General features: G+C 42.7%; 2 protein-coding genes across 2 annotated transcripts; both read left to right on the forward strand.

Annotated features, from left to right (window-relative positions):
* Positions 1-1,014: 1,014 nt before the first annotated feature.
* LOC144224999 (olfactory receptor 13C7) lies at positions 1,015-1,974 on the forward strand. Its single transcript, XM_077756079.1, has one exon. It carries the CDS (start codon positions 1,015-1,017, stop codon positions 1,972-1,974), a length of 960 nt encoding a protein of 319 aa, XP_077612205.1.
* Positions 1,975-12,726: 10,752 nt separating this feature from the next.
* Positions 12,727-13,686, forward strand: LOC144225000 (olfactory receptor 2S2-like). The gene has a single exon (XM_077756080.1). The coding sequence runs from the start codon at positions 12,727-12,729 to the stop codon at positions 13,684-13,686; it is 960 nt and encodes a 319-aa protein (XP_077612206.1).
* Positions 13,687-13,981: the final 295 nt, after the last annotated feature.

Consider the following 13,981-nt stretch of genomic DNA (forward strand, 5'->3'; position numbering starts at 1 on the left):
AGAGGAAAGGTGACCCAGTAGAATGATTTTTAAAAATGCTGCTCTACATATCTAACAGAACTAGATTTCCAGAAGCTGTGATTTCTCTCTGCATCTTTAATGCCAGTCCTGTAGTTTCATATCAGATTCAAGCTATTTGGGACATATTAACATTTCCAGAACATTAAGTTACTTTGAGACCCCCTCCCACCCAAAACACACAACTTGTCTTTCCATCTCATTTTGTCCTTAAAAACCCAGCTGGATTTTATATTACCAAAGGAGCTTTCCATGACCCTATTTCCACCAATACCCTGGGTGCCCTTTCGGCTACTCTAGCCTCTCCTGAATATTTTTGCTTCCCTTTCCTGCGAAGTTGTGAGCTCACTTAAGTCTGGGTTATGGGGCAGTCCTACTCCTCATAGTAAATGTCATACCCATATACTGAGAGCTTAAAAAGTAGGTGGAAGGATGGTCACACACAAACAGATGGATGGATGGATGGATGGATGGATGGATGGATGGACAGATGGATGAAAACCCCTGAATCCAGTGTTGCCCATGAGAAAGGAGATGTTGGAAACAACAAGAGTACGTTTTCTGTGAGAATGACCTGGAGAGGAAATAAAGTGTGTATTCACAACTAATCATTCCACTAGTAACTGGCACAAAGTTGGAGAAATGGAGCAAACTTAATGTCACTTTTCAGATCGAAGTTTAATGAGAGGAGCATATGGACACAGTACCAAAAAAAAAAAAAAGAATGTGTTATATGTCATATCTCTGATCAAATTCATTAAAATACCAGATCACCATTTTAAACATTGTAAATTTGATGTCCTATTGTCCCAAAGTAATTTCTGATTTTATTGCATCTCTTTCTTGGAAAGAAATTGAGACTGTGGACTTTCAAGACTATTATCCAATTACTCAGCCTAACTGGAACTCCAGAGCATATGTCCAGGGCCTATGCAGGCCAAAGAATATTGAGTTTGGATACGTGGGTGTTTTCCTCTGTTGAAAGAGAGACATAACATGGAAAGTGACAACCAGACTGCCTCTGTGACCAAGTTTATTCTCCTGGGACTCTCAGCCCACCCAAGGCTGGAGAAAACATTCTTTGTGCTCATCCTCCTGATGTACCTGGTGATTCTGCTGGGCAATGGGGTCCTCATCCTGGTGACTGTGTCTGTCTCCCGCCTGCACACGCCCATGTACTTCTTCCTGGGGAACCTCTCCTTCCTGGACTTCTGCTACACAACCTCCTCTGTCCCTCTCATTCTTGACAGCTTCCTGACACCTAGGAAAACTATCCTTTTCTCAGGATGTGCTGTGCAAATGTTCCTCTCCTTTGCCATGGGGGCCACAGAGTGTGTGCTTCTGGGCATGATGGCGTTTGATCGCTATGTGGCCATCTGTAACCCCCTTAGGTACGCTGTGGTCATGAGCAAGGCTGTCTACGTGCCCATGGCTGCCAGCTCCTGGGCAGCTGGAAGCGCTGCCTCCATGGTTCAAACGTCCCTTGCAATGAGACTTCCCTTCTGTGGGGACAACATCATCAATCACTTCACCTGTGAGATCCTGGCTGTCCTGAAGTTGGCCTGTGCTGACATCTCCATCAATGTGATCAGCATGGGGGTGACAAATGTGATCTTCCTAGTGGTCCCAGTTCTGTTCATCTTTGTCTCCTACATCTTCATCCTCACCACTATCCTGAGGATCCCCTCAGCTGAGGGGAGGAAAAAGGCCTTCTCCACCTGCTCTGCCCACCTCACGGTCGTGGTCATCTTCTATGGGACTATCCTTTTCATGTACGGGAAGCCCAAATCCAAGGATCCCCTGGGGGCAGACAAGCAGGACCTTTCAGACAAGCTCATCTCCCTCTTCTATGGGGTGGTGACCCCCATGCTCAACCCCATCATCTACAGCCTCAGAAACAAGGATGTGAAGACCGCTGTGAGGAACCTGGTGAGTCAGAAATGCTTCACCCAGTGACGTCTGAAGGACAAATGTTCCTGTAGTTCTGTGCTCTTGGCTGCCTGCACCCATGAATCTCAGAAGAATATGTCCCCCCAAGGAAGATAAATGTGAAGAATGATTGCCAGAAAACAGAATTACATACACAATGGAGAACTTGGGCTATTACTGGACCCAAGTTCAAAAACAATAAAATCTAAAACCTGATGGGGTGGGACTTGAAGGGTCGGAAGTGGGTGCTGCTGACAACACAAATGATTTTGCTGGTTCCCTTTTGGGTGTGTCAGAATTCACCCTTGTGAGCAGCTTGCCCATTTGTTTTGGGAAAAACAGCTTAATATACCTTTGAGTTACATAAATACCCAAGATCCTTCTCTGGAAAGGAACCAAGGAAGACAGTGTGGAGCAAAACTTCATGGCAGAAGTGTAAAAAATTATCAGCATTATAGATAAAATGGCACATCTTTCAATTTTGTTTTCTTAGTGACAGGATTGAGAGAGGAGATAAGAATTAACTTGGTTCTTTCCTTCCCCTGAGACTCAGAGAAGTTGGGATCATGTAGATTCCATGTAGAGTATTTCAGGTGAGGGCAAGTGAACTGGATCCTAAAAATGCATGTGAAAGTTCTTAGGAGATAACCTTAATCAATGAGGTTAAGCAAAAATTCTGTAGAAAATATAGGTATGAATTTTATATACATAGAAATATTTCATACGTACACATGTTTTCTCTTTCCACTAAGAGTCCTAGAAACTATGAGAAAATCAATAGCACCCTTGGCACTCAGATTGGGGTTCGAAATACCACTCTCCACTAAAAGAAATAAGAGCTCCTGAAACAAAATGACTATGGAGCTGATATCCAAAGTATGGAGAGGGCTTAAAGTTGTTAGAAGCAGTTAGTTAGGTTCTTAAACATTTATTTTTTTTGTTTTGTTTTGTTTTGTTTGTTTGTTTTTTTAATAGTTTATTGTCAAATTAGTTTCCACATAACACTCAGTGCTCATCCCCACAAGTGTCCTCCTCCATGCCCATCCAAACATTTATTTTTTTAATGTTTATTTTTAAAAGAGAGAGAGTGCAAGCACAAGCGTAGGGGTATACAAGAGGGAGAGGGAGACAGAGGATCCAAAGTGGGCTCTGTGCTGACAGCAGAAAGCCTGATGCGTGGCTCAAAATCACAAACGGTGAGATCATGACCTGAGATAAAGTTGGATGCTTAACCCACTGAGCCACCCAGGCGTGCTGACACAGTTAGTTAGGTTCTAACAGGATGCCTGGAAGCCAGCAAAGAGGAAGTCATGGCTAAAGACAGTCAGAGCCTGTCTTGGCAGCACACCAAAATGAAGCATTAGAAACCCAATCACACCAGACAGGCCCAAGACGGCTGAGAAAGTCTCCTCCCTAAGGGTGCCATGGCAGAAAATCCCTGACCAAGTAAGGAAGAAAAGGTGTATGACCCACATTCCTGGAAGAGACCACCCTGCTTCCAAGAAAATCTCCACCTTCAAGTAATGAATATTCCACCCCTTTGTTAACAACTGTCAATAAAAGATAGAAATCTAAACTGCAATGGGCATAGCTCCCCTCTGAGCTCACCCACTCTCACAATTAGAGTATACTTTTGCCTTAATAAACCCTCCTGCACATGCTGCTCATCTGCTGGGTTGTATTTGTCCTTGATTCTTTTTTTTCTTTTTCTTTACATTTCTTAAGGTTTTATTTATTTTTTGAGAGAGACACACAGAGTTTGAGTTGGGAAGGGTCAGAGAGAGAGAGGGAGACACAGAGTCTGAAGCAGCTCCAGGCTCTGAGCTGTCAGCACAGAGCCCAATTAGGGGCTGGAACTCATGAATGGTGAGATCAGACCTGAGCAGAAGTCAGATGCCTAACTGACTGAGCCATCCAGGCACCCCATCCTTGAATTCTTTCTCCTGATGAGACCAACAGACCCCAGCAATATCTTTTCGATGGGCTGTGGCAGAGCCTGAGGTATCCCCAGTCCACCCACCAACAAAATTATATCAACATAATAAAATGTTGATAGCTAATGTGGACTCAGTTCCTGTAAAGAGCAGAAGTGAGTCGGGCTGTCACTGTGATATGTTTCCCCATTCCTGTGTGCCTGGCAGTATTGGGGCCAATCACAACAGCTGAGGCAATGGTGTGGGCCCTTCCACTTGTTCCTGAGCCTTCCACAGGAGACCCAAGCCCATGAGTGTAGTACTGAAGGGTGACAGGCTATGGAAGAGTGGCAGGAGAAATCCAATTTGGAGAGAGAAAGAGAGACTCCAAACACGACCCCTAAGGCATCTCAAAGCTCAGACTTTCCAAAACAGGAGGCGTGCGACAAAGAAAGGTATGTGGTGCGCACAAGGAAGATGATAGATCCTCCCTGAATAGGGCCCCAAATCCTGAATTCTGCAAGCTTGTTCTGCTCAAGATAGAATTTCCAAAATTTAAGAGCCACTTAGGAAAGACAGGTTTGTTAAACATTGAAAAGGTGGAGCCATAGCCAGAAAGAAGCTCAGTATCTGGGGTCAGTGGTCCTCAGGGTTTTGAAATCATGCTTCCTTGTAATTTACACTGTTATTTACTTATAAAATACACAAATGTTCTACTGTACCAATATACTATTTACATTATTCAAAGTTTACAAAATTAGAAATTAAAAAAGATGAGCTCAAAGTAAAAATATAAAAAGAAGGGTTAACATGGAACAAAGGAGAAAATAAGGGTAGTTCACGAATTCATTTATTAATTTATTCAGCAGCTATTCGTTGAGTGCCTAAATGTAAGCCAGCTCCAGTTTTTATTCTGAAGATACATTTGTAAACAATGTGGAAAAAAATCCCTGCTCTGTGAAACTTGCATTCTAGCAGATGGAAACAGNTCTCTCTCTCAGAAATAAATAAAACATTTAAGCGTTGGGTTTTTTTTAAAAAGAATTGTAGCCAAAGACATACCTATGTGTAGTCGATCCAAGGATAATTTTTGATTCTCATATATGCCAAAATAATTCTAAAGACTTTTCCACAGAAGAAAAGCATACTTCCCAGCAAGGAATCAGAATCTGGCTGCCATTGGCCTGTTGCTCTGCTGCCCTAAATATAGATGCCAGCGGAACAAGGTTTTCAGAGTCCTGACAGAAATGGGCTGCGAGTCCTGAATCCTATGTCCCAGGACCATTGCACAAATGGAAGAGGTGGAAAGACGTCGCTGGTGCACGCAAACACAGAAAGCACATAGCTCTGTCGTCGCTTTCTGAAGAAGAAATTTTACTTATAAAGTTTTCCCAACACATAGTTAAAAATAAATAATTGAATGAATGTGACAGATATGGTATGTAAGAAACGAATGAACAGATGCTTAAGAATAATCAAGTCTAATGAACTCTTGATACCAAATTTGCCAAGACAAATACATGATGGAATTATTAGAAAACATGCAGAGGTAAACAGTGATAACAAAGCAAGGGTGTAACTCCAGTTACAATTCTAGATGACTCTATTCAGCTGAGAAATTAAGAAAGAGAAGTAAAAGTACAACCCACTTAAGGCTTCATCCTATGAAGAATGTACAGAAGCAGAAATCTTAAGAGTCTAACTAACTGAATTGATAATGAAATACAAGTTTTAATATACTTGTTGAAATTTTTTTTAAATTTAATTTCTAGGAGAGAGAGAGACAGCGTGAGCATGGGAGGGTCAGAGAGAGAGGGAGATACAGACTCTGAAATAGGCTCCAGGCTCTGAGCTGGCAGTCAGCACAGAGCCCGACGCGGGGCTCGAACCCACTAACCGCGAGATCATGACCCAAGCGAAAGCCAGACGCTTAACCGACTAAGCCACCCAGGCGCCCCATATACTTGTTGAAATTTTAAGAGAAAAGACCATAAGACAAATATTAGGATGAAGACATTTTAAAGAATTAGAGGATTGTGAATGAACAAAAAAAAAAAGTTGACCAAATGAAAAAAAGTAATTTACTGAATCTGAGTAGATTAAGATCATTGTATATTAAACAAATGATACACATTACCCAGTTTTTAAAGGAGTTTCAGGGTTTCTAACATTAGGAATGTTGGGTTTACTGCAACTGTTTTATTAATGGATTCAAGCAGAAAAAGTGATCCCAGAAACAAGTGTTGAGAAGTCATTTGATAAAATTTAACATTAATTTTGACTTTTTTAAAATAGGAGGCTTGAGTAGAGGAAACCATTCCTGACATGAAAGAAAACATAAGAACATCGACATGTAGCCTGTCTACAACTTGGATTAGGACACCTGTTTTCAATGTCTGCATCATTCTGCAGAGTCTAGCTAATTATATGAGATCAGGAAAAAAAGAACACAAATGGTGAAAAGAAGAAAGAATAAGAAAACTATTCCCATTCGTTGTTCAACTACAAAAAAATTTTAATCAAATGCCAAAGCTTATATAAGTAGTAAGAAAGTACACTAGAGTGGTTTATATAATTCACAACAGTCACAAGAATTTGAAAATGCCTAGGAAAAACATATACAGAAGTATGAGAAAACTATAATGAATATTATATATTTATAATGGTCACACACTAACAGGAGAAATAAAGAGACAGTTCCATTTTGAAAGAACGACGTACCCTGAATGTAAGCCTCAGGATATTTAACTATCCTCCACGTGCTCTCATTCAAAGTCTTTCTCCCCCTTGTTAACAGGTTGGGATGAGCCATGCTCCATCCACTTTCCCATCCTTAGAGCAAGCACATCCTGTTCTTTGGGAAAGAAGGTCCACGCTCAGGGCTTGGAGGCAAGGTGAAGGCTCACTGATCTAAAGGTTACAGAAACAAAGAAAACCAGCCTCAGCTCAGCCCTTGCTTTTGGAGGTAACCAAAGAGTCTGGAAGAGACCACTGACAAATGGTGGTTTTCAGAGCTCTGCTTATGTGCCGATTAATTGCCACGTCATTACAACAAGTGACCGTTTATCTCAGGTTAGGATGATCTCTAAAATCTTCTGGAGATTACAGTATCCAATGAAAGTGATTACAAACAGGATCAAATCAAGCACCACAGATAATCACAGATAACAGGTTAAGAATGTAATCACCCACATAGCTTAAATCAGAGCATTTCAGATGCTGGACTGCAGGAAAGGACCAGGTGTCGAAGGAGGACATGACTGCCTCTTCCAGCAGAACACCAGGAAGGGATGTAGGAGTGGGGGAAGGTTATAGAGATATCGTCCCAGCTGCAGGTTCCATGTTTACCTCTGATGGTTGCAGAGTTGAGCTGAGTGTCCCTCAAAATTCTTTAATGGTACCAAGATAAGTAGTATGAGGATCAAACAAAGTTCGATCCATAGCTGGATCTGGCTATAGGTTGCAAATCCAGTATAAGCACTCATAAGACACAGTTGGACCCCCTAAGAATGCTATCTCAGAGGTCAGCTATCTCCTGTACTGGGCACCTATTATTTTGGGGGCGGGGGAACTTGCTCGCTCTCACTCTTATGTGATTCTAATGGGGCTGCCAATCATAGTACATCAACTCTTGGCACAGCAATCGGCCTAATGGAAGGCATGCAACCTAAGTCAAACTAATCAGAGCCATTCCTCAGGAAATTTCTAATTGGAGCATGGCAGAGAACCACCAGCTTAGTGGCTTAAGACAACAAACATTTATAAACTTGCAGTTTTGTAAGTCAGCAGTTCGATCAGGTCCTCCACAAGACTGCAGTCTAGGTTCTGGTCAGGGCTTGGTTCTCACCTGGAGACTCAAATAGAAGAATGTGAATTAGGATGCCAACAACTCTTTCCTATCACGTGAGGAAGTCATTCCACTAGAGCACCTGGATGGCTCAATCACTTGAGCACCTGACTTTGGCTCAGGTCATGATCTCATGGTTTGTGGGTTCAAGCCCTGCTTTCCATTAACAGATTCTGTCTCTCACTCTCTCTCTGTCCCTTCCTCGCTCATGCATTCTCTCTCTCAAAAATAAACATTAATAATAAATAAGTAAGTAAAAGAATCAGATACAAAATATGTATAAATATTCTACATATTTTCCAGATATATAGCTCCAATATATATTGTTAACTGAGAGAATCAAGATATTGAAACTGTGTATTTGTGTAAAATTTGTCACTCTCTTCACATCTTGCTTTTCTCACTCAACAATATCCATAGGATAGGATATCTCTGGGGAAAAAAGACATACAAAAAATTGCTAATGTTGGTTGCCGCAAGGGAACATAACTAAGTGACAAGAAAGAGGCTTCATTTTTATTATACATTCTTCTATACCTTTTAAGTTTTGTTTCAGGTACAAGTAATGTCTACTAACGTGATGATAATCATGATGACGAGGAGGTAAAGGAAGAGATATCCAATGATGATAAAGAAATTCAGATGTACTGAGACTAAAATACCAGCTCTGGCATTCACAAGAGATGTGGTCTTCAGTAAATTATTTGGCTTTTTTAAGTTAAAATTGTAAAGTTATGGGAGAAAATAATTGCAAACAATATATTTGATAACATATTAGTTTTAATATCCAAAATATATAAAGAGCGCATAAAACTCAATACCAAAAAATTCCCACAAGTAATTTGATTAAAACTGGGCAGAGGATCTGAATAGACATTTCTCCAAAGAAGGTCCTACAGATGGCTAACGGACACATGAAAAGAGCCTCAACATCACTAATCGTCAGGGAAATGCAAATTAAACCCACCATGAGATACCACCTCACACCTGTCAGAATGCCTAAGCTCAAAAAGACAAGAAATGACATGTCCTGGAGGGGAAGTGGAGAAAATGTGGAGCTGGGCACTTGTGGGGATGAGCACTGGATGTTATACGGAAACCAACTTGACAATAAACTATTTGTAGAAAAAAAATATATAAATAAAAAAAGAAAAAGAAGAATTATTTTAAAAACAAAAAACAAAAAACTGATGCTTGTGAAGAGTCTGTCGCAGTGACTGGCACATGGGAGCCGCTCAACGAATGCAGCCAATTCTGNTTTCCATTTTTCCTACCTTCTTCCGACAGCTACAGTAGTCTCCTCTTATTCACGGGGCGCACATCCCAAGTCCCCGAGTATATCCCTGACACTGGAGGTAGGACTGAACCCTGTGTGTACTGTTTCTTCCTGTACATACACGCCTACGATAAAGTTTAATTTATAAATCTGGCACAGTGAGAAACTAACAATAACCAAGAATAAAACAGAACATCCGTAACAAAATATCATAATAAAAGTTATGTGAATTTGGTCTTTTTCAAAGTATCTTATTATGCTGCACGCCTCCCTCCCCATTCTTGAGATGAAGAAGATGATAAAACGTCCACATGACGAGATGAAGTGAGGTGAGTGACCTAGGTGTTGTGAGGCTACTACTGACCTGACCATACTCAGAAAGACCACCTTCTGCTTCCACACCACACTTGGAGGTGGTGGCGGGGCAGGAAGTGAAACTTCAGAACGCAAAATATCGGTAAGTGAGGGGGGAGGTATTATCGTACTAAGACTTTTTCTCCCAAATACAATTTGGTCCCACAGTATTAGAATACTGGATAATACTGAAGAGGTAAAAGAGGAATCCCCTCGCATAGTGATTTTTCTATAATTTCTTTTGAGTCACTTTTATCCACATATATTGTTTAACTAATTGAGATCATGTCAGTGTGTACAATTTTGTCATCTCGCTTTCAAGTTATCGTGGTAGTGTAATGATGTAATAGTATAAAAATTATAAGTTTAACTTTAATGTCTATTATTATCATGTCTAATATTCTATTAATGTCTAATATTCTAATATATGAAACAGTTTCATTATGTATTTATTGGTAGACAGTTATTTGTTTCCTATATTCATTCACAAATATGGCTGTGATAAATGCCTTTATTGAGAGATAACAAACTCTACACTCATCGATTTAGGGTTTTTTCTCCAGAGGTGGGAAAATTGCTGAGTTATGTGGGATTTCCAGGTTTTTCCTTTTTCTGCTTTCCTGGAGGACAGATGTCAGTGTATGGGGCTCTTGACAACATGGTGTTCTCTTCCCTTCCTCACGATCCCAGACGGACTCCAGCCCATCTGGGCCTGTTGGAGTCAGGGTTCCTGGTTTTCATCCATCCTGAGTCTCCTCTAGCACCTAAGACAGCCCTATTTCCTCCTAGCCATATTTCCATAGGAGACCAAGCATTCAGATCTCCCCTTCATGAGTGAAGCAATGCGTGCGCGCACACACAAACAGCCCATACCATACACCCAAAGGATCAGAAAGTCACTTCACCAAAGACTGTGCCCTGCCTGGTGAGGAGGATGCTGACCAATCCATGACAGATTTGGGATGCCTCTGCCAGGGACGCACTTGTTCAGCCTAGATAAAGCACATGGGGAAACTGGGGCTTAGGGACTCGCTCAAGCTACCCAGAATACCCATGTCACAGGCAGAGGCAGGTCCCATAGCTCTGGCTCCATGCACAAGATCTTTCAGCCATTCGTTCATTCCAGTAGAAGCAGCTTTCATTCAGTACTTCTCCAACTGGACACTTAAATGGCTGTAGTTCTCACGTGGGACAAATCCCATGCAGCACTCAGGCCCATGGCACATCGTTCACGGGCAGACACTTCTGTGTGCACACCCCTAGCTGATGGGAATAGACAATATGGCTTCTCACCAGAGCCACTGTCCTTGGCCTTTGCAATCACAGCATATCCTTGACACTATGGAATCCCGCTTGTGGAACTGACTGTAATATTTACTTTTCATTTTCTGGAGGGTCTGAGAGAGCCACTGGGAGGAAGGGGAGATAAGCTAGGGCAGAATTTCATGGTGGAGCACCCAGAGTGGGCCTGCACTGAGCTGATTGGAGCACTATCCTGTGCTATGTGGACAGGGACGGGAAAGGGTCATAGGCTTGCACAGAAAAGACAGTGAAACCCATGGTTGTATAATGGGGCAGACCTCTCTGGGTGGGATCACTCGTTCTCTGCTGGGCACATTTGTACCCCCTCCACCTCCCAGAAACATTGGCAATGTCTGGAGACAGTTTGGGTTGTTACAGCTCAAGGAGCAGGTGCTACAGGCAACAGGTGCGCAGAGGTCAGGGATGGTGGTAAACATCCTATCATGCACAGGGCACCCCCTGCCCTATGAACAAAGAATTCTCCAGTCCCAAGTGTCCACAGTGCCCAGGCTGAGGGCGTCTGGGTTCAATTCGGGGTGGGGCCTACTCTGTCTGACAATGTAACTGACATAAACTCCTACCGTGACTGAAGCAAGAGTGTGCTGGACAGTGAGGCGGATCAGAGAATACACAGAGCTGCTGTGGCAGAGACAGACTCTTCTAAACATCTGTGCAAGAGAGAGGCAGCTATTTGACATTGAATCTTAGGTACCAAAGCTTTGGCTCCTCTGAGCCTTGGTTACTCTCACCAATAAAGCGTGAATGATAGTATCTTTTCTATGAGGTGTTTCAAAGAATATGGCACAGAATAGATGTTTGTGAATATTAACCACTTGTGTTCTACCATCCACCCACTACTACACACACACACACACACACACACACTAACATGCTCACACACATGCACCATTGCAATTAAGAAAGAGCTATAGAAATATGATGAATGAGAATCCTGAATATACATGGTGGTCAATAGCAGCAGGGAAACTGGAAATCCTCTATACAAAGGCAGGCAGGACTTTCTATAAGATCGCTGCTTGTGTGGAACACAAGATCGGAGACAAAGAGCCAGAATATTCACAAGAGAGTGTAAACATACAAACAAAGAAAAAGATTCCTTACTCTCCCCTGGCTAATAAAGTCACCAGATTCTAATGAGCTGGATTAGAAGTCAAAGCTATTTTTCCTGCTATCTGATTACTGTAGTCAGCATGGATAGTAAGAATTGTGTTAACCAGTCAGTGAGCTGCATAGTCATGCCATAGTGTGGGTTCAATAACTCCAATTGATCCTTGTGGTGACTCTGAAATGCTCTACCCTTTCAGGAACCTCCCCCCATATGGCTATTAATGTGTATAAAAATAGGCAGATCTCAATTCTGATGACCCTCAAGTCTGTGTTACTGAGGGTGGGCAGACTGAAGAAATAACCCTTGTCACGGCTTAGCCTATACCTGGGCTTCATTCTGTGTGGATGTGGATTCACACTTTTATACAAGTTCCCTCCAAATGTTATCAACGTTTTCAGAAGCTTGAAAATATGCTGGTTCTAAGAATGGGAGCAGCTTGGGGATTCTCCTCCCTGAGAATCTAAGAAAGCCCAGATTAAATGAAACTTGTATGCGTTTGCATTAAAAAGAAATGATTGACAGCCTTTTCCAGCTGTTGATCATAAAGCAGAGGAAAAGTCCTCTTTCACTGGGATTAGCTCTCCTGGCCTCCAATCCTGCATCTATCGGCAACCTGCTCAGAAGACTAAGACAGGTCACTCCCCATCTCGGGGTCTCAATTGCTTTATGGGCAATGAGGATGCAACATCAGAAAAACCCTGGCACACAGTTGGCTGGAATATTTGAGGCTTTCCCTCAGTGTTAGACCCTGTAGATTCTGTTGTGTTCCATCCCTGACCTTCTCTCATCTAAAAGCTATGGACATGCCTACCTACTGTCTCTTACAGCCAGGTTTCTCTTACACACACACTCTCCTTTTTGTAGCAGAGACTTGACCACATACTAGATGCCTGAGACTCTTCTCAAGAAAGCCTGATGTGCTGCTTTTGTACTTTGCTGATGACACAAGGGATATCACATGGAAAAAGCCAATTGGTCCTCCCCTGTGGTGGGGTTCATTCTCCTGGGACTCTCTGCCCACCCGAGGCTGGAGAAGATGTTCTTTGTGCTCATCTTGTTGATGTACCTGGTGATCCTGCTGGGCAATGGGGTCCTCATCCTGGTGACCATCCTTGACTCCCACCTGCACACGCCCATGTACTTCTTCCTGGGGAACCTCTCCTTCCTGGACATCTGCTACACAACCACCTCCGTCCCTCTACTCCTGGATGGCTTTCTCACTCCCAGGAAAACCATCTCCTTCTCAGGCTGTGCTATGCAGATGTTCCTCTCCTTTACCATGGGCGCCACAGAGTGTGTGCTTCTGGGCATGATGGCATTTGATCGCTATGTGGCCATCTGTAACCCCCTTAGGTACCCTGTGGTCATGAGCAAGTCTGTCTATGTGTCCATGGTTGTCAGCTCCTGGACAATTGGTGGAGCTGCTTCTGTGGTACACACATCCTTGACAATTCAGCTGCCCTTCTGTGGGAACAATGTCATCAACCACCTTGGCTGTGAGATCCTGGCAGTCCTGAAATTGGCCTGTGTTGACATCACCATCAATGTGATTAGCATGGGGGTGACAAATGTGATCTTCCTGGGAGTCCCAGTTCTGTTCATCTCTGTCTCTTACATCTTCATCATTGCCACCATTCTGAGAATCCCCTCCACTGAAGGGAGGAAAAAGGCCTTTTCTACCTGCTCTGCCCACCTCACTGTGGTGGTCATCTTCTACGGGACCTTGTTTGTCATGTACTGGAAGCCCAAGTCTAAGGATCCCCAGAGGGCAGACAAAGAGGACCTTTCAGACAAGCTCATCCCTCTCTTCTACGGGGTGGTGACCCCCATGCTCAACCCCATCATCTACAGCCTCAGGAACAAGGACGTAAAGGCTGCTGTGAGGAACCTGGTGGGTCTGAAATACTTCAGTCAGTGATGGAGGAGGGGTTCTCTGGGGTTACTATCTTGTGGATCATGGGTTTTGATCATTACAGCTCCACTCACAAGCCAGGTCACACTAACTGAAATGATCTCTTGCCCTTACGTCCATTTTCAGGGAATGTGTTAACTTTTCAGATTGTATCATTTGAGTTTTAGTCCAATATCTGAGTGCTTCAACAGATGTTAGACAATAAATTGCTAATGTGTCCAAAGACATTCTGAATACACAGAAAATCCAAGGTGACAGGACATTTAGAGCAAGCTGAATGGCCTGTACAGTGTGTGAGCTA

The sequence above is a fragment of the Crocuta crocuta genome, unplaced genomic scaffold (genome assembly GCF_008692635.1).
Source record: "Crocuta crocuta isolate KB4526 unplaced genomic scaffold, BGI_CrCroc_1.0 scaffold431, whole genome shotgun sequence".
NCBI lineage: Eukaryota > Metazoa > Chordata > Mammalia > Carnivora > Hyaenidae > Crocuta > Crocuta crocuta.